This window comes from Diachasma alloeum, unplaced genomic scaffold, assembly GCF_001412515.2.
Source record: "Diachasma alloeum isolate Michigan unplaced genomic scaffold, Dall2.0 Dall_scaffold_00322, whole genome shotgun sequence".
Taxonomy (NCBI): Eukaryota; Metazoa; Arthropoda; class Insecta; order Hymenoptera; family Braconidae; genus Diachasma; species Diachasma alloeum.
In genome coordinates, this window is record NW_021680461.1 from 229,575 (window position 1) to 252,063 (window position 22,489).

A 22,489-nucleotide genomic window follows, 5' to 3' on the forward strand; every position below is an offset into this window, starting at 1 on the left:
TGCACATGCATATGGGGTATTCTATCTCATAGGATCAATTTAAACTCTGACCATTGCCGCCTTCTTTCCTAACTGTTATAATCATTCTACTCGATGAAAAACGCACCCCGATTTTTTTTCAGATTTTTTTTCTAGTAATCCCTTCATTTTCTGTGATTTTTTGGAGTGGATTAAACCCCTTTTCACTAAGTCTCATTTTAAAAGTCTGAAACAATTCACAAACATTTGATACCACCGAAATGTTATTTCAAGCCACTTTTTAGAGTGGAAATACAGATAGTAGTTAATACGCAAGTCCAGTTTCTGTATACGCAACAAAGAAGGAAAAGAAATTTCATCATTGGAATTTAAGTTTTCGGTGGTGCTTGATCCGAATCCTTCTCGGTTTTTCTGAGTTGTAGTCGAGTCTATTTATTTATAACAGCAATATAATAATGTAAACTATCATATCACGGAAACTGTTGCAGATAGGGAAAAAAGTTTGAAACAATAATTGTTTATCATGTAAACATACACATTTTTTGTTTTACAGCTTTTTTCTTCAACTATGATAGATAAATTATCGGGGGTGGGGGCGAAGCGGGCAGCGCGTTAACACTTGTGCGAAGTGTCGGCAAGCTCCGATGCGTTTATCGGCAAACTCAATTGAGTTAGAGAATGGTTTCAATGAAAGATGTTTGCCATTGAATTTTACATATGAGCAAATCCGCCAATTCTATCTATGAAAAATGGCCTCCAAATTTCCAAAGTTTTCGATTTTTTGTCGAAAAGTATAGTTCAAAACGAGAAGAATGAGCGCAACTGGAACTCTCTAATTCAATTATTGTGCGGATAGATACTATATAATGCCATAATTTGATGCATTGACTATTATATAATAAGTGCTGTTTGAAAGAAAATCATCTGTCGTTATGGAAAAAAAGTTCCAAGAGAAATCAATTCTTTTTCAAGTGGAAATTTGAAGTGAATTCATATGTTAGAAATTTGTTGTGGCTCTGAAAAGAGCCGATTGATGAACAACTGCAGAGCTCATTGAGATTGACTGAAGATCTCCGTCAAAATTTTTGAAAATTCAGCCATTTCCTTAGAAGTACTTCAACGAATACCTGAGCAACAACAAAAGTGAGTAGTCATTTCGAGCGAAATAATAATTATGTAGGAAATTCCAGTAAGGGAGTATTAGAATAACTGGTTAAGCATTATTCTGATTCTAACTACAATCTTTATTCAAGTGATTAAACCTCATTGCTATACAAAATCTCGACTCTAAATGCCTACATCTTCACACCATAGACGCACTGGCTCAGCTTATTAATTCACTCCTTCAAATCTCATACTTCTCTCCGACTTCTCTATCAACTATCATTCATAGACCTCTGTCCATACTCTAGAGCCTCACTCCACTAGCGCACATGCATCATGCATTTTGCGAACACTGAACACTCTCATAGACACAGTGTGAACTAACCATCAACGAATCTGAGCATTTTTCTTCACGCCTCAATCCTGGAGATATAATATTTTTTTAACTTATCGTCTGTATTTGGTTTATCGTTCGAATCTGGAACACTTCACTGGCGACACATCCCACACATGAAGCGATTCTTCCATAACACTTGTGCACTCATTCGCTTTTTATGAAACTATTTAAATTAAAACACATTCCACGATTGACCACTAATCCTACAATTTTTGTTGTGGTTGTAGAAACAGCCGATTAAAGGTGATGCCTGTTATCTCAAGGTGGCCCAGTCATGAGTGGTGGCCCAGTCTTTGGAATTTTTGATGGTTTTCAATGCCTGTGTCAAAATCTTATTCAGGTCATTATCTGTCATGTTTTTTAGCTTCTCCTGAGGTAGCCTTAGAGTGGCTCTCAAGATAGAGCAATATTTTGAGTCCTTTAAACGTATTTGGTTTGACATTTCTTTGGTTATTGTCAGCTTCTTCGCCAAATCCTGAGATGCCAAATTTTTTTGTACATTTCCCTAGCAATTTTAGTCGCCTCAGCACCGGCCCCACAGGTAAATGATGAATAGTCGATCATGAGTTCCTCCTTTTCTCTGGTCAGTTGATTGATTGTGATGTCTTCGATTGACTGAAGCGGCAAAAAGTCTGGTCTCTGGACCATCTCCAGTTGTTTAATCCTATTTTTTGTGACACAACGTTCGAACTCCTTGCTTATTGCCGATCTAATTTTATTCAATAAACGGTGCTCGAATAAGTCATCGGTGGAGGGTTGAGGCGGCCCTTACCTATAGGGGTGATAATACGATTGCGGTGGTGAACCAAGAGGGATCATTCCTATTCCTGGGACCATGTTGCTGCGAGGTATTACCGCTGGAATATTTCCTCCGCTGGTTAGCTGCACTATTGGTCTCATCCCCGGTGATAATGATGCAACAGTTGCTCCCGATTGTCCGGCCTTGTTGCATGTTGAAGGAAGTGCCGGAGACAATGGTCGTCTCCACATGAGAGTATGCGGTTGCACGATTGCTTGAGACTCAGGAATTCCCGATGTGTTCCTCACCTGTGCAACTGGGCCATCAGTGGAAAACCCAGACGATCTCGGTGGATCTCTCACCTGATTGTAATCAGGGCAATCCAACCGCTGGATATCGATGCAACTTGTTTCGATCCCTGGGGTCATGTTTCTGAGAGGACTCGTCACTGGAATTGCCTCTGTGTTGTTGACTCGATCCTCGTGCATTTCTCTCTCTCCCAATGCTGCACCATCATCAAGGCTCACTTGGAATGACTCGGCCATACTGTTCTCTGAAAGTTCTTCAGGAGATACCGACTCGTTCCTGACTCCTATAGGCTCCACAGCTTTGCAAATCGATGTTGACCTCAGATTTCCCAACGGGTTGTACGGTTCAGGTGCGATATTGCTTTGGGATGTTTCCTCCTCTGAGGTTGATGATATAATGGTGTAATCCGCATACTTTGCTGGTGCTTTCGTGGATCTCGGTGTCCTCTTCATCGTTGAGGTCTAAATACTGTTGGAATATTTTCGACTGTCGCTTTATATACTTTTTTCTGAAGGCACCGCCAAACCAATGAGAAAACACATTTCGAGACATTCGACTAAACAACCTATGATTTAACGATAGGCTCCTAATGTTCGGAAGAAACTTTATGACCCAGGTATTCCTGTCATAGTATGTACAGCATTTGCCTGAGAAACAAAAGAGCCCCTTCCTTTCTCAATCAATTGCCCACAAATTCGTGTGCAATATTTCAAGCCACGGGTCAATAGTACGTGTGCAGGTGCACATTCCTGAGAAATTTTAATTTTCCATAAATTCTTGCCATCGTCACTACAGCACTCATCTGAGTAACAAAAGTTTCCCTTCAGTTGTCGCTAAATTATTTACAATTTCATTAAAATCTTGTAACCTAACGGTTAATAGTACGACGCCTAAGGAGGGCCTCAATGTAATCTAAGTAGCGCAGGTAGTCCAGGTTGAAATGTCGAATTTCGTACTCTACCCTATGTACATTAGTTCAGTAAGAATATGATTCCATACTCGATTACGGTAGAATCTGAACGAATGAATATGCAGCCGAGGGAGAATCATATCAATGATAATGTGTTTTTCTTCGAGAGGAATCGATGGAAAAAAATGACACTTTTTCATCAAGGTCTAATTGAGGGGCACTTCATATAACATAGTGGGGGTAAGGCAAACATACGTTAGAGCATAAGAGTGGTGTGGACGTCTATTTACGGAAGAGGGTTAACACCCATCAGTGCTCGCGCTGCGGGGGTTTCTCCTCGAGTTTCTCTCACGATATTTTTCCCCTTATACGAAACATACCGAAAAAATGCAAATATTCAAATGAAATTTTTTAAATGTCTTAAGTACCTATCCCTCTTCCTTCGGAAGTCGATTAGAGCCCTCCAACATTCATCAACAATAAAATATAAAATATTTTATCAAAGGCGGTCGGCTGATTCGGGCCATTCGAGACTGGTGCGACAGAGACGGGCGATTTCAGGAGTTTTCATCTGTTTCTGTCTTACTAGTGTGTGCCTTATGAGCGAGAGTTTCTCTCACGGTGAGAGTAGAGAATATTGGGAGGATAGTGCGCCTACTGACGGGTTAAAACTGTCGTTATATATAGCATGAAAATCCATCAGATTCCATTCGCAAAATATTGTATTTCTTACAAAAAAAACTGCTGTCACCTTTTTCCAACTTTCATTATTAAGCAGCAACCATACCTCCGAGACATCCATGCAAAACCTCTTCATCGCAAGTATTAGAAATCCCTCTTAGTGCAGTCAAGATACAACTTTGAAATCTATAATGGTCCAATCTTAATGAAAAAAAACGACTCGATGGCAAATAATATTAATAATAGTAATTTTAGTTTTCAGGAACCTATGTTAACGGAAAATTGTTTAAAAAAATTGAAAACTGCAAAAAAAAGGAACCGCGTGGCCTTTTTCGCCTTACGCTGACAAAATGGTTGCAAATAGCATAATAATGTATAGCACTTAATTTATAGAGAAAGAAATTTCCTATGAAAAAGTCCGCGACGACATTGTTCTACCTTTAATAGTTTAAGCACCAAGCATGCTCAAAATTTCAACGTAAAAACAGCATTTCTGTGCGAGCGCCAGAAAGTCCTGTTTAGTTGTCAAATTCGAACGAAGTATCTAAACATTGAAAAAAAAATTGGAAAAATTCGCACACTCTACTGAAACGTCAAATATGAATTTTTGGTAAGACCAATCTTTTTTCCACCATTTTCCAATTTTTGGGAGCTGCGTGCTCGTGATTTCTATCTGCAAAACTTCTCCCTCTCGTTGCTACCCAGTGGAATAATTGGAAAATACCAGATAATTTTGCAGCCTTCGTGGTATTACCATAAAAAATTTCATTTGCTTGTATAGGAGAGACGATAAATGGAAACTTTTTTGTCGATTAATTATTCCTTGACAAACTTACGCGAGTTAGAGTAAGAGGTCAAAATGTTGACAATATAGTGATATAAGTAATGAAAATAACCAATTATGATGCATCTAGATTCAAGAACTCAGTGCAGGGGTATAGGGTTTCGAAATTTCGCGAGAATAATTTAAAAAAAAAAAACAAATTCTACAAAAGGAAGAGCCCTCATCGTGGCAACGTTGCTATCTATTCTCCTTGTTTCAACTATGTTCGTCTTGTCGGGTGACTCTGGTCTTTCACACCTAGTAACGCCGTTGCCACGTCTCCCGAACTAGGCACGAATTGACCCATGTGGCAAAAGTTGTGGCGGTTCAGGGGGAAGAATAGGAAAACCTGGCAGCGGGGGGCTTTTGGGAGACTTTTCTATTGTTTTACAACACCTCCTTCCCATTATCGTCAAGTGGGGAATACCTTTCATTTATTTCTGACGACCTTCCTTGCGAGAAATGTTGCAAGTGGCCATCCCAATTAGCAGATATTCAAATTCTCTACTTTCATTTGTCATTCTCCTTGGTCGTCAATGTTGCTGGTTAAATAATCATCAATAACAATCAAGATTAGTTCAGAAGCAGACCTACTACAGATGTGAATCAACTCAAGTACATATAGTACCATGATGCATTGCTCACGCTCTTCTTTCATCAATGAAACATTACGATTCATTGGTAAGCTATGAGAGCAAGAACAAATCGATGCTGCCATGTGGAAATGGAAAACCCTAACAAGGCGAGATTCAACTCTTTTAAGAATATTATTATCTAGTGTAACGTCTGTTTGAGAAAATTCTAGGAAGATATACCACATGGTCAATTTAATTAGGAAGATTTTCCAAAAATGGGCAACTTGAAATCACTACCAAGTCCCAGCCAATTACAGAGTCCTAGGATAACCTCAGGTATAAGTAAGAAGTCACCTCACGAACAAGCCAGTTGAAACGCTCAATCTAGAATAAACTCTAGCGCATGTACTTCTGTTCGGTTTCTCCCCGGCGCGATCTGTGTGCATATTTCGATCATTTTATTATTTTTTAGGCGTACTTTAAGCACCTGCTATGGCATCATCTCAGAGAAATCGTGCTCTAAAACCGGGAATGCGTTACTATAATGAAAGTGACGATAGTGATAATGAAAATTGTTATTGTAGCTCAAATAGTGATGACGAGTGCGAGGATGAACTGTCTTATCCAGACGATGAAGATTTAACATTCCGTGAGAAGCTGATGAATCTTTTCATTGATTTGAATATTGAACAGTCAAAGGGAACAGCAATACTCAAGCTACTACGGACCCATCAATGTTTTAAAAATTTGCCTGCTGATCACCGGACATTGGTTAAGACTCCACGGGAAAAGTTCCAACTTCGTACTGTAATACCTGGAGAATATTTACATCTGGGAATCGTCGCTTAATTGAATAATTATTTGAGCCGGATTCCTAACCCTGTACCCGACGAATTGATTGTAGATATTAGCACCGATGGGGCTAATATGGATCATCAAAGTACAATTAATATGTGGCCTATCCAAATGAATATTGTGAATATGAGAAGATCGACTCCGATTATTGTGGGAATCTACCGTGGATTGAAGAAACCAGCGTGCTCAAGAGATTTCTTTTCTGACTTTACTTCTGAGTGGAAAAAAATTCAAGGGGAAGGGGGAATCGGAGACAGAAAGATAAAGATGTTTATCCGGTGTGTTATTGCTGATGCACCAGCTAGAGCTTTTTTCCTTTGCCATATAGGAAACATTGGCCAGAACAACTGTTCAAAGTGTACCAGGGACGGTACGCCGCAAACGGATGCAGATTATGCTGCCATGGTAGATGAAAGTCATCACCATGGGCCAAGTTTTCTGGCAGATTTAGGCATTGGAATGGTGTCCCAAGTACCTTTCGAGTGGATGCATTTGTCTCTATTAGGATCATACAAGCGTATGAGAAAAGCAACGGTGACCTATCAAAAACGATTCAACGCTTATGTGAGGCTTGTCGACACGTGCATCGATATAATAAATAGTCGGATGTGCGTGACAAGTAAGTATACACCCCATCAATTTTCCAGAAGGCCTATTGATATTAGGCGATATCATGCGATGAATGCCACAGAACTACGTCAGCTAGTTTTATATATTGGACCAGTGATAAATCATGGAGTGTACAAACAGAATACCTACGAACATTATTTAATGTACCACGCTGCATTGCGATGTTTGGCATCTTCAAATCCTTCACGTGATGATTTAAACATCGCAAGGAGACTGATAGAAGAGTGGAAAAAAGGATGCATCGCATTATACGGGGAAAGGTTTGTAACATATAATGTTGATGGTCATCGGCACTTGGTAGACGATGTGGAAAAATTCGGCCATTTGGATTCATTTTCCGCTTTTCCATATGAAAATAATATGCAATATATAAGATCACTGTTACGAAAATTTCGGAAACCATTGCAACACTTTGCTCGCCGAATTCAGGAGAGAGCGAATAGGAAAAGTCAGATACACTATTCGACATCAGTAAAGCCGTCACAACCCCATACCAATGGCCCACCAATGCCCAATGATATAGACGAGGGTAACTGTGCATATGTGCAATACAATTTGATAAAAACTGAAAATTTTACCCTCGGTACAAATCAGCGTGACAACTGCTGCATTGTGGAGAACGAAGGTGTGTGTCTTGTTGTAAATATTTTCGCCAGATCGGATAAAACATACAAGCTGGGCGTCCAAAAATTCAAAAAAATAGAGTCTTGATTTAATGTTGGATTTTCATCGACGGATTTGGGCAGTTTCAAGTGCATGGACCTGAGCCTCGAAATACATTATGTCGATTTGGATAAAATAATAGCCAAGTGCTATAGAACACCGTATTGACCTCTTCCAGAAGGCAATGATCTGCCACCCAGCAATCCATCACCTGGAATATTCATTGCCGCTGTCATGTTGTAAGGACAACGGAAAAAATTATATCAGGCGGGTGAGTAAAACTAATTGGGGGAAAAGGGATTTTTTTCATAAGAAATATACTTTAGTCCTTCCATTATGTCCAAAAGATATGAACATATTTTCCAAAAATAATGGAACTCGACTATTATTTTTTGATAGGTCGGTGAGCCGAGTGAAGAGGCAATTACTATATCCCGGAACCCGGACACTTGTTTTAAATAAAGGAATTTTCCAGCGTGGTTTGGGCAACCAACACGCACGTGATCCACCTCCTAGTGGCAAGATCGAGATAAACGCGCTTGCTATAGGAGCAATGGAGACGGCACTAGGTATAAGTGCCTGAGCGAGACAGAGATACCCGTAATTCTGTGGCGGGCAACGCAAGATTAGATTATATTAATTTATTTTATGTTATTCTCCGCGGCTCTTCTCTTTCCGTGGAATTAGATTAATTTAGCTTCATTCGATATTTTCCGTTCATATGTTTTGTTCGTGTTTTTGTCGAATCATTTCACGAATGTGTAAAATATAACATTTGTTATTTTAAACCAACTTGACTCATTGAGAAGACATTTATCGATGATGTTACGAGATGGACGTCATGAATTAATGTAATGAATTCTATGATAATTGATAATAACTCGAGAAAGTAATCATGGTCATTCATATTCTATTCCAATCGATTTTTATAATAATATATATTCATATTCATAGACGATTGTTTAAATCGTAATAGGAAAAAATCTATAAAGGTTACGAAACGTTGTTGAAACAAAGGTTTAGATTTATTTTATTATGATTTAAACAATTAAATTGTTAATAAAAATAGTGAGGGCAACTCAGAGGAAAAAGCTACTAACATATTCGTGTTTTACGCCGCCAAATTAGTAAATATCAACGTTGTTCACTTGAGGGCATATTGCCAGCGTATAGTACAGAGTCTGAAGTTGGCTGAAAATATCTCTCAAACTAATGCAAATAGAAAAAAAGTTTGGAATAAAAAATGTTTTTCATTTTGGAATACATTTACTTGATTATTAGACGTTGGTGTCTATCGCCAGTAGTTTACGAGATAATTACGATTAAATGTGAAACAGGAGACTCATTTGCCCTGCCGTCTTGCTCGCAGACGTGTATATCTCGGTAACCGTTGGAGATAGAGCAAACAGTCTTATAAGTGAGTTGATGTATTTTTTTATGATGGAAATTCTCTATCAGATCAATTTTTTTCTATCTCTAACCCATCCTTCATAATCCACCCGAAAGCGTGGCCCCATCACACGAACGTGATAGCATGCCGCCTGAATTGCTCCTATCCATAATAACTCCGTAACTATAGTAATTAGAAATTGAAGTCATATAACAAGAAATGTCCCTTTTGTTATGACGAACATCGTTTGCCCAAAACATTTTTTCCTATCTCTAACCGTCTTGGCGAGAGAGCGTTTTACACAATTAAATTATTCTAAACAGATGAATGGCGCATGCTTTCCCTGCAACAGTCAACGGACACAAAAATGGCCCTGGCGTATGGACTATTCCTTATCGCAATTCAAACAGGATCATTTTTATTTCAGTCATTTTTCGTTTTGGCTCGGAAAATGATTGCGGAATGTCCATGAATTGATAAAATTAATAAGTATAATGAAAAGATAGAATGGAATTTAACTATTGCATCCATTCCTTTATTAATTGATTCTTTAAAAAGGAATTATAAATAATATGTGGCCCAATTCAATGATTCGAAGATTACTGAATCCATTAATTACAATATTTTGTTTTTCAATTGTTTCTTGTGATCCCCTTTGCACTACATATCGGTAAAATATTGAGACTGCTTTAAAAATTGCACTCATTCTTAGCGCGCGTGGAGTAATACATTTTGTGCCCCGGTGGGCGGTGGGAGGGAGCCTTCGGCTAAAACCCGATGTTACTTCGGTCTTGGCGACGGCTATACTCATCCGAGGTCCTAATAGCGATGTATTGAGCCCCCATAAACCCCCGACCCTCTAAATTAATCCTATTACCACTGTCGATATCCTGTCGATCTTCCGATGCTATTACTATCGACAGGGACAGGTAGTCCAGTCAAATTAGATTTTTTACATCAAAATTAACCAAAGGGCACCAAATTACACCAATCGATAGCTAAAAGTGTAATTATTAATGTTTTAAAAAGTATATGCTCAAATTTGCCGGGGTGATTCACAATTTGTTATAAACAATTGGGAATTGCCGACAGCCTGTCTTCAATCCTAGATATCTTTAGTTAACCTCATCAGATGGGAAAAAAAAAATATTTCTTTGTAGCAGAGAAAATGTCCTAAAATTACAAAAATTGAAACTAGCGAAGAATCATTAAATTTTTTAAAAAACCTAGAATAATTTTAATTAGAAGAAAATAATATTTATGTATCATAATATCATATATAATCACTTATTTATAACATGAATGATTATTTTCTAATCGAAAATTAAAAATGAATGAAATTAATTTTTTTTAGTTCCAACTTTTTTAATTCCAATTTTCTAATTTTTATTTAGAAAAAAAAATTATTTCTCTATTACAATATTATAATCTATTTAATATATTATAATATTGTATATTCTGGGCCGGTTGCACCAAGCCGAGTTAGCTATTTAAATCGTCAGATTTATTTAATCTCCAGATTAAATTAAATCTCTATATGAGATCTATAAAAACCATATGAAAACTGTCATCAAAATTAAAATTTTGAAGGTACAAAACAAAAAATAGGAAATTGTTTCCCTGGACTTGTCAATTTGCATCAGAGGAATTATAAAATTAGTAAAATTTCAGATATAAAAAAAGGGACCTTGAACAATAATAAGTGAAATTGTCCGCCGACAATTTAGTAGCGAATTTTTCAATTTTATTTTAACTATTTTTCATTGAATATCTCGAAAACGTTGGAGAATAGCAAAATTTTTGCTAAGACCATGTTTGGAGAATGTTCTGGATTGTTAGGGTGGATTGGGAAAAGGGTAGTGGAAATGCCGAAAATAACGTTGAGTCACTGATTATATAAAATGCTAATTTATTTGGTGGATTCGAACCACCTTAGCGTCATTGAATTACACAAAACTGTCACTAATTACTGTCAAAATACATAGCTGATCTAACTGAATAACCGAATTTAACACTGGTGACTTTACTGAATATACAAAACAAAACGGTGAATATTCTGAGAAATAAACTGAGTAGATGTACTTATAAATAACTGCTTCGAACGAGTGATGTACTGACGCCGTTCGAAGGTAAGGCTAGTAGCTACTAAGAGCTCCTAAGGTGCGATACTGCTCTGTACAATGATCTGAGACTAACTAACGCTGAGATTCGGTGATTGACTAGGCCTGACCGTTGACCCGAGGTTTCCCGAAGATTTTCGTAAGTGGCCGATCTGTGGTCAACCGTTGATGTACCGAATTTTAACTACGTTTCAAACACACCATTTTTATAGAGCAAATAAAGATCTACAAAAAAGTTTATAATGAAAATTTGACTACTAGCCACAGATTCAGAGATACTCATCAAAAATCCAGCTGAGGGTTATTGCGTTGAGCGCAGCAGGAGGTTTGAATAAGTTGCGCATGGCGCCAATCACGCGACTCATGGCACTGTCGCAGGGAGGGTAACAGCTGACGCGTTGCGCCGACTGCTCCGATATTGCTGTTATAATTTATAATAAATTAACGGTACATTTTGGGCTATAAGTTCCTAACTCCCCCCGATAGGACATTTCCTCAGCTACAAAGAAATATTTTTTCNTAATATCATATATAATCACTTATTTATAACATGAATGATTATTTTCTAATCGAAAATTAAAAATGAATGAAATTAATTTTTTTTAGTTCCAACTTTTTTAATTCCAATTTTCTAATTTTTATTTAGAAAAAAAAATTATTTCTCTATTACAATATTATAATCTATTTAATATATTATAATATTGTATATTCTGGGCCGGTTGCACCAAGCCGAGTTAGCTATTTAAATCGTCAGATTTATTTAATCTCCAGATTAAATTAAATCTCTATATGAGATCTATAAAAACCATATGAAAACTGTCATCAAAATTAAAATTTTGAAGGTACAAAACAAAAAATAGGAAATTGTTTCCCTGGACTTGTCAATTTGCATCAGAGGAATTATAAAATTAGTAAAATTTCAGATATAAAAAAAGGGACCTTGAACAATAATAAGTGAAATTGTCCGCCGACAATTTAGTAGCGAATTTTTCAATTTTATTTTAACTATTTTTCATTGAATATCTCGAAAACGTTGGAGAATAGCAAAATTTTTGCTAAGACCATGTTTGGAGAATGTTCTGGATTGTTAGGGTGGATTGGGAAAAGGGTAGTGGAAATGCCGAAAATAACGTTGAGTCACTGATTATATAAAATGCTAATTTATTTGGTGGATTCGAACCACCTTAGCGTCATTGAATTACACAAAACTGTCACTAATTACTGTCAAAATACATAGCTGATCTAACTGAATAACCGAATTTAACACTGGTGACTTTACTGAATATACAAAACAAAACGGTGAATATTCTGAGAAATAAACTGAGTAGATGTACTTATAAATAACTGCTTCGAACGAGTGATGTACTGACGCCGTTCGAAGGTAAGGCTAGTAGCTACTAAGAGCTCCTAAGGTGCGATACTGCTCTGTACAATGATCTGAGACTAACTAACGCTGAGATTCGGTGATTGACTAGGCCTGACCGTTGACCCGAGGTTTCCCGAAGATTTTCGTAAGTGGCCGATCTGTGGTCAACCGTTGATGTACCGAATTTTAACTACGTTTCAAACACACCATTTTTATAGTGTAAATAAAGATCTACAAAAAAGTTTATAATGAAAATTTGACTACTAGCCACAGATTCAGAGATACTCATCAAAAATCCAGCTGAGGGTTATTGCGTTGAGCGCAGCAGGAGGTTTGAATAAGTTGCGCATGGCGCCAATCACGCGACTCATGGCACTGTCGCAGGGAGGGTAACAGCTGACGCGTTGCGCCGACTGCTCCGATATTGCTGTTATAATTTATAATAAATTAACGGTACATTTTGGGCTATAAGTTCCTAACTCCCCCCGATAGGACATTTCCTCAGCTACAAAGAAATATTTTTTCTTCCCATCTGATGAGGTTAACTAAAGATATCTAGGATTGAAGACAGCCTGTCGGCAATTCCCAATTGTTTATAACAAATTGTGAGTCACCCCGGCAAATTTGAGCATATACTTTTTAAAACATTAATAATTACACTTTTAGCTATCGATTGGTGTAATTTGGTGCCCGTTGGTTAATTGCGATGTAAACGACATTTTCAGAGCTAGTTTGACTGGACTAAGGGCAGAGGCTCCATTGGTCCCTGTCGACAGTGGCACGGCAGAAGTACGGATTTTGGCTATCTGGAGACAGTTACCATATAGATCGTTTCCGTCCTCTCTCTTTTTTTTTATTTCTAAAACAATAACTTATCAAATACGTTATCTTAAAATCGGCAGTTATTGACTAGTAATAAAGATGTATCTGGCCAATAGCTAGTACTTTTTTTTTCAATAGAATTTATAAAGTAATTAAAATGCCTAACTCAGGCCGTCATCGAGCAAAGAAGAACAAACTTCAGAAAATGGACAAATAATTCAAAACTGAAAAAAACCTATTGATCAAAAATTTAAAAGTTTGACGGTTTGCTCACGATTTGTGAAAAAGGTCTCTTGGACGGCTTTTTAATTTTATTGTTTTTTGTGTCAGCGTAAAGTCAGCGTAATGTCAGCGTAAACTGCACGCATTTGCATTGTTCCGCTTTTCCATCGAAGTGATCTGTACATCTCCATGGCATCGACTCCGGAGAATCGCGCCAAAAGGCCATCACTCGAAAGACGGTATTATAGTGATAGTGAGGATAGTGATGATGATAATTGGTATTATTCAGACAGTGATGAAGAACATTGGGATGAATATTCTTTTTCAGACGACGAGGAACTGATNAAGTTGCGCATGGCGCCAATCACGCGACTCATGGCACTGTCGCAGGGAGGGTAACAGCTGACGCCTTGCGCCGACTGCTCCGATATTGCTGTTATAATTTATAATAAATTAACGGTACATTTTGGGCTATAAGTTCCTAACTCCCCCCGATAGGACATTTCCTCAGCTACAAAGAAATATTTTTTCTTCCCATCTGATGAGGTTAACTAAAGATATCTAGGATTGAAGACAGCCTGTCGGCAATTCCCAATTGTTTATAACAAATTGTGAGTCACCCCGGCAAATTTGAGCATATACTTTTTAAAACATTAATAATTACACTTTTAGCTATCGATTGGTGTAATTTGGTGCCCGTTGGTTAATTGCGATGTAAACGACATTTTCAGAGCTAGTTTGACTGGACTAAGGGCAGAGGCTCCATTGGTCCCTGTCGACAGTGGCACGGCAGAAGTACGGATTTTGGCTATCTGGAGACAGTTACCATATAGATCGTTTCCGTCCTCTCTCTTTTTTTTTATTTCTAAAACAATAACTTATCAAATACGTTATCTTAAAATCGGCAGTTATTGACTAGTAATAAAGATGTATCTGGCCAATAGCTAGTACTTTTTTTTTCAATAGAATTTATAAAGTAATTAAAATGCCTAACTCAGGCCGTCATCGAGCAAAGAAGAACAAACTTCAGAAAATGGACAAATAATTCAAAACTGAAAAAAACCTATTGATCAAAAATTTAAAAGTTTGACGGTTTGCTCACGATTTGTGAAAAAGGTCTCTTGGACGGCTTTTTAATTTTATTGTTTTTTGTGTCAGCGTAAAGTCAGCGTAATGTCAGCGTAAACTGCACGCATTTGCATTGTTCCGCTTTTCCATCGAAGTGATCTGTACATCTCCATGGCATCGACTCCGGAGAATCGCGCCAAAAGGCCATCACTCGAAAGACGGTATTATAGTGATAGTGAGGATAGTGATGATGATAATTGGTATTATTCAGACAGTGATGAAGAACATTGGGATGAATATTCTTTTTCAGACGACGAGGAACTGATATTTCGTGAGAAGCTGATGAATCTCTTCATTCATTTGAAGTTAGAACAATCGAAAGGAACGGCAATACTCAAACTGTTGCGGACTCATCGATGCTTTCAAGATCTACCTGCGAATCACCGGACATTGGCTCAGTCTCCACGGAAAAAGCTTCACCTTCGTACAGTATTTCCAGGAGAATATTTACATCTTGGAATCGCCACACAGTTGAAGGATTATCTAACCCGTATTGCTTGTCCCATACCAGACAATCTTGATATAGATATTAGCACGGATGGTGCGAATATGGACCATCAGGGTACCATTAATATGTGGCCTCTCCAGATACGAGTTGCGAACATAGAAAAATCCACGCCCATTATTGTTGGAATTTACTGTGGAACGAAAAAACCGGCGTCTGCGCGATATTTTTTTGCTGATTTCGTTGTCGAGTGGAAAAAAATTAAAGAAGAAGGAGGAATTTAAGTCGGTATCAAAACCATAAAGTTGTCTATCCGATGTATAATTGCTGATGCACCAGCTAGAGCTGTTCTTCTGAACCACGTAGGGCACACTGCCCATAACAATTCTTCGAAATGTAAAAGAGCCGGGACTCTACGAACAGATGCCGATTATGCTGCTATGATAGATGAAAGATGATAGATGAAAGATGATCATGGTCCAAGTTTTCTGACAAAACTAGGAATTGGGTTGGTATCGCAAGTACCTTTTGAGTGGATNGAACCACGTAGGGCACACTGCCCATAACAATTCTTCGAAATGTAAAAGAGCCGGGACTCTACGAACAGATGCCGATTATGCTGCTATGATAGATGAAAGATGATAGATGAAAGATGATCATGGTCCAAGTTTTCTGACAAAACTAGGAATTGGGTTGGTATCGCAAGTACCTTTTGAGTGGATGCACTTGTCTTTGTTGGAATCAGTCAAGCGCCAGATAAAGGCAACAGTCACCTTCAATCGACGCTTCGAGGCTTACGTTAGGCTTGACAATACACGCATCGATATAATAAATAAGCGAATGCGCCTTATAAGTGAGTATACACCCCGGGAATTCTTAAGACGACCCACTGATATTACACAATACCATCGTATGAAAGCCACAGAATTACGCCAATTAATTTTATATATTGGACCTGTGATAAACTACGGGGTTTATGAAAAAAATACTTTTGATCATTATTTGATGTACCATATCGCGCTACGTATCCTGGCGTCTAAGGAACCTGAACGTCAATCTTTATCTTTTTCACTGGATTTGCTGAAGGTCTGGGTAGAAGGATTCGCAAATCCACCCAATTTGGGAGTTTCAAATGTTCAGAGGTCAACCTGGAATTACAGTATGTAGATTTGAGCGACGTTATTTTCAAATGCTATCGGACACCATAGTGGAATTTATGCACACACAATTTTAAAATAGGCAAAAATAATCTAATATTACTCATTCTCTCATTGCAAAAATGTTACAATTCCATTAAAATCAATAATGATATTAATATTATTCGTAACTTACTAATCATTATTACTGTTATGCGCATTTATGGAGCAAAATTATAGAAAAATCGAACACATCCGCTAGGGAAATCCATTAGATTTCTATATGACTTCTATCGAATAATTGAATTTATTTTCACGGATTCGCTAAAAAAAAATTCGCAGCTTTGATGGGCCTTTTTTCAATTGAAATGTGCAAATGAAAACATTTCATAGGGAAAACGATAGATTTTGTTTTTCTATAAAATTCATCCTGTTAGGATTGTTCCAATAGAAATTTCTTAGCATGAATTTTCGAGGGTTTTATTAAAAAACTTTTAATACGGAAAGAAAAATGCAAGAAAGTTTATGCCCATGAATTTCCATGGATTATATCTCAATCGACTAAATTTGATAGAAAAATTGAAACTTATTGAACATTTATGTTTCAAAAAACCATGCAAGGAAAGCCGAGGGATTGCCAATAGAATCGGCCAAGGAAATAAATGGATATGCGACAGAAGTCTATTGATTAAATCGATAGAGAACATTATCTCTCAATTTTTGAAAATACGGCATGATTGATCATTTATTATTCGAAAATCATTCAATTATTTGAGTATTGACTCAATAAAAAATAATCTGTCTTGACAAGAAGGGGAACTTTTTCGTCAATGGAGGCTTTTTCCTAATTCTGATAGAAACCCTAAAAAATAGAATAAGACCATGATGTAGACCAACTTATAGAGGATTAAAATACAAAACAAAAACATTTAGGATTGAATTTCATTTCTCCTGCTCGCGATCTGCCTTCCGGATCACGTCAATCGAGGAAAATCAAATAAACCTACTGCCATCTACTGGTCCATCGAAATTCACGGTAGAGTCATTTGCCGTGAATCTCTCAAAATAGGGTCTACCACCCCTTCCGAGTCATCGAGTCTGGCTCGTAAGAGAGGTCTAATGGGGCCCCATAAAAACCCGACCCTCCAAATTAATCCTCTTATTACTGTCGATGTACTGTCGACCGTTCTACTTAGTTACTGTTGACAGTGGCAGGACAGTGGGTCAGCAATTTCTGTCGACAGTGGCAAGGCAGCAGGCCAGATTTTGGCTATCTGGGTCAATTGGAATGAACAAAATACCTGCGAATAGACAATTGAAATCTGAATACATTTCGATTATGATTTACTGCAAGAAATATTTCAAATGTTTTATAAAAATTCTTGAAATTTCCATTTTTTCACTGACCGCACGTTATTATAATGTTAGTAGAGGGTTACCTTTCGGACCCTCGAAATTGCTGCCACAAGTGTACTCTTCTACGCCTTTCGGGGATGAGTGGCCTGCCTTTGAGTAAATTTTGGGGTCGGTGGGGCGACCATCCGGCTATGGAAATGTATTTTTCGGAAATACAACATTTTCTACGAGTCAAATAGAAAAACCAATAAGTTATGTCAATACTCGTTTTAAATTTTTCCCAAAATCAATAAGTTATGAATATTTTGCTCAAGGCCCAGGGTTGCCGTAGCCGGCTCTGGAGAAGGTAGCAAATTGCATATATAGAAAGGATTTTCTGGATCCAAGAGGAAACACTGACGTAAAATGGTGAAGAAATGCGGCTAGCGTAACAATATCTTTTTCCGGAAAATTTCAACACTTTTTATGAATTTTTCAGCGGGTCTATTGTTATGAATATTATACAAAAGTATCAAATATTCCATTGTCTGTGAATTGCAGTTTTTCTTATTCCGAGTGGTTTTTTTTATTGGAGATAGCCGCATGAGATATTTTCATTTCAAAATCCAAAAATTGTTCAAAAAATCGAATTTTTGTTTAACAATTCCATTCTTGAGCAAGTGGGCTGATATATAAAAAATTGGGATGATTTAAAAAAAATTGGGTTTCTGGGGCTCGGTGAAAGTTCATTAATTTTCACGGCACATGAAAAACATGATTTTTTTCATGTTCTTATCATAATAGTGCAGAAACTATTGAATTTAAAAAACGGAACTTCTTATTGAAGTAAAGTAATATTCAACGTTCCGAATGAAATTGGCTCCATAGTCGTGCGATTTTTTTCCGTGAAGATAGAAGCCTATAAATTTTACGGACTACACTTTTGAAAAGGATAGTAGTATCGGGCGAGGGAGCCTATTCCTGACACGGCATCGTTCATTCTTACCCATGCGGTTTATAAGCGTTATACAGGTCGTATACGACCCGCACGACCATTTCTCATTCGACAATAGGCTGTCTGTATCTGATCATATAATTCCGAGAGATAGTGTGCGTACGTTACATCTCCTCTTATTACTTCGATATTCAATTTGGGTTACTAGGCGAGAATTGTAACCAAAACCACTACATATACGTGCACATCTAGTTTCTGATTTATTTCTGTTTTTATACTGAGAACTCTGATGCAAAGCAATATTGACCGTCGATAGTGACGTAATTTCGCAGATTTTCGACAATGCCCTTTATTCACAATATATTATAAAGATAACTGGATTAAACATAACTTTGATATGGTCGCAGTGACTCCTCCTGAATTATTTCCGAATTATCATTAATAATTATTCCCATTGCCCTCTCATCTTTTCTAGAGAGAAATTAACAAAGGTTCAATTTTTCAATAGTTAGGAGGTAAATCTAAAGATCAGTCTTCGATAATTCCTAGTCATTCGCTCACACTTCAGGAAGGGGTATAGACTTGTCTGAAATATCTTGAAAAATTGTAGAAAACACTAGAATTTTAGATTGCAATTTTAAAACGTTCCAAGATTTTTTCGGGCAATTAATAGCTCAACTAGAGTGCAGCAATATCTTCTGTGAGCTAAATGCACACAATATACCCAAAATCGTTAAAAAAAAATCTATCATCTCCTTTGAATCCTTCATTTAATTCTCCAGAATAGTTATACAACGTGTATTCTTCTTCCTAAATAACCAACAATATTTTCACCTCCAGGTCTCCAGAAGTGGACAGTACCACGTGGTGGTTACTACACCCTAATTGCTGCGGGTGCCCGTGGTGGCCGTGGCTCAGGTGGAATGGGAAGCACCCTAGGAGCTCTGGCCCGTGGCGTAATGGAATTAGAGAAAGGTCAAACCCTCTACTTTCTCGTGGGCCAGCCGGGGGCTGATGCATGTACCAAGAGTCTCGGAAAGCAGAATCCCTGCACATCTCCCACCGACGGCAATGAACCCCCTTCCACAGGGATGAGCTCGTTCATTCGGGAAGTTAAAAAAATAAAATTGACCCACGGCGGTGGTGGTGGCGGTGGAGGAACATTCATCTTTACTATCAAATCCTCTGGTGAGCTGCAACCCATTTTAATAGCAGCGGGTGGTGGTGGTCTAGGATTTGGAAAATTCACAGACGATGGTATCCAGCATGGCCACCCTCCTTCCACCGAAACGATTCAAATCTTTGGGTTCGCCCCGACCGAAAAAGCAGGTGGAGCTGGCGGGGGTTGGAATAGCTCATCAACGAATGACATAGGATCTCTGGCAGTTGGTAAACCATTGATGAAGGGAGGACTGGGTGGCAAAGGCTGCCACGAACGTAATAATTCTCTTGGGTTCGGCGATGGTGGTTTCGGGGGGGGTGGCGGCGGTTGTAGAACTGGTGGAGGAGGCGGTGGATACCTGGGAGGGACCACTGGAATTAAAAGCTCCGCAAATGGAGAAGGGGGATACAGCTATGGATCTTCTGAGCTGATTCACGTGTATTTCAAGGGCGGTTTCAACCCTGGACCCGGGGAGATCTTCATTATTCCGGCAATCAGTGGGTGTGGATGTGATTTTCGTTGCGTGGCTATTAATCGACACTTGAGTGACACCAGATGCCTCTGCCCACCTGGATGGCAACTGGGGAACGATTCCAGGTCTTGTTTGGCTGACGAAGTAGACAGTGCACATCAAACGTTCATGATTATCTTAGTTGCTGCATGTTTGTCCATGTTCTTCGCCTTTTCTGGGCTATGTCTGATACTTTATAATCGGTACCAGAATAGAAAGGCTTTGCAGGAACGTCGACAAAACATGTTTGGGAATGGTACAGAACTGGCTGCTTTGCAGACACTTACGACTGAGAACATGATGACCGAGTTCAATCCGAATTATGAGTTCGCTGGAAATTTGTATAGTATCAAGGATTTACCACAGATTCCGCGGGAGAGCATCACGTGCGTCAAGCCCTTAGGTCAGGGAGCCTTCGGGGAAGTATTCCAAGGGGTTTATAAGTTCAGGAGAAATGAGGAAGCGCCTATTGCTGTGAAGACACTGCCGACGGTGACGACTTCACAGGCTGCTGCCGATTTCATGATGGAGGCTCTCATTATGAGCAAGTTCGATCATCCGAATATTGTCAAGTTTATTGGGATTTCTTTTGATAAAAACCCGAGATACATTGTATTGGAACTGTTGGCTGGAGGTGATTTGAAGAACTTTTTGAGGGAGGAGAGACCGAGGCCGGATAGAGCGACTAACTTGACGATGAGAGATCTCGTGATTTGTGCTCATGATGTGGCAAGCGGGTGCAACTATATGGAAGACGCCAGGTTTATACATCGAGATATTGCGGCGAGAAACTGTTTACTGACCTGTAAGGGTCCTGGGAGGGTCGTGAAGATTGCGGATTTTGGAATGGCGAGAGATATCTATCGGAGCGATTATTATAGGAAAGGTGGGAAAGCCATGTTACCAATCAAGTGGATGCCACCTGAAAGCTTTTTAGATGGAATATTCAGTACAAAGACCGATGTTTGGTGAGTTATTACAACTTTCTAAGCATGTATCTTTATCATACATTGCTAAAATTGAGTATTGAATGACTGAAATAAGTCATTTCATAGATAATTTCACATGTACTTTTATGAATTTCATAAATGTCCCTAGAAGGTGAGGTGAGTCGTAAGTGTAATGTGACATTTTCGTATGGGGGTCAAAAATGTCTATTACCTTCGCCCTTCTTCCCCTTCATCTAGTTGAACTCAAAATGCAAAAAAATCCATGGGTGCCAGGTAATTTTTAACCGGAATTTCCAAACCGGAGGAATCCACAAAATCAACTCTACTAAGTCGAAAAACTCTAAAACGTACAAAAAAAAGGAAAACTAGATTTTTGGGGAAAGGTAACGGTCCCTGGTTCACTCAGTGTGCTAGGTTGTGGAGAGAGGGGTGGATTTCAGGTGGAGACGGGTATTGGGTGGTCAAAACTACAAAAAAGAGAAGAAATCGACATTGTCCTTACTTGCTTCACTATTGAAATTAGTCAAAATTAAGAATTTACATTTGTACATAGTGGATTTACCACAAAAAAAAGAAAAGATTGATAATAATAAGCAGCAATTTTCTAACGAACGCAATATAATGAATTGACTCGAACTAGCTGATTCTGACAATAATACATTTTTGCTTAATTGGGCTTCAAAATGAGGTCATAAATTCCTCAAGAATAATATAATAGTATTTACTAATCCCGAAATACTCGAGAATTCCGAGAACTGGGGGGGGGAAGATATACGGATTCCCCGTGAGAGTGAGAGAGCGAGACAATAAACCCACCCGTGCACGTATAACGTACGGCGGGAGGAAGCAAAAATTCCCTAAAACTAAACTCGCCGTAGCGAAAAATCGGCAGAGTAAAATCCGAATAACCCAGAGCCCTCGTGTTCGGGAAAGTCTAGAGAAGCCAATGAAACCAAAATCAAAATTTTGGGATCATTGGGAGCCACTCCAGATTGAGTTGTATCCGGAGGGAAATTTAAACGGAGGAACGCTTACGGGAAGCGATAGCCACCACTGGTAGCCGCGTAGGGGGTTATCGCGAGGGGAAAAACTCTACGCAATGTGTACGTAGGGAAGAATAGGAATGCTCCTCGCCATAGGAGCGAGAGAGAAGAAAATAGCCCACGTCGAAAATCGTACGATTTCGACTGGAAAACCACACAGGAACTTCATTACTAAATAGACACACTCAATGAACTCGTAAATCATCTTAAAGGTGATTGGAATAATCCGGAGTGAGGGG

The 22,489-nt window shown here is 38.5% G+C and overlaps 1 protein-coding gene across 1 annotated transcript in view; it reads left to right on the top strand.

Moving 5' to 3' along the window:
- LOC107040140 (leukocyte tyrosine kinase receptor) overlaps positions 1 to 22,489 on the top strand; it is a 591,240-nt gene that overhangs the window by 216,153 nt on the left and 352,598 nt on the right. The window contains exon 8 of the mRNA XM_015260083.1: positions 19,425 to 21,225. Coding sequence (XP_015115569.1) covers positions 19,425 to 21,225 — 1,801 coding nt within the window. The remainder of the gene's footprint in view (positions 1 to 19,424; positions 21,226 to 22,489) is intronic.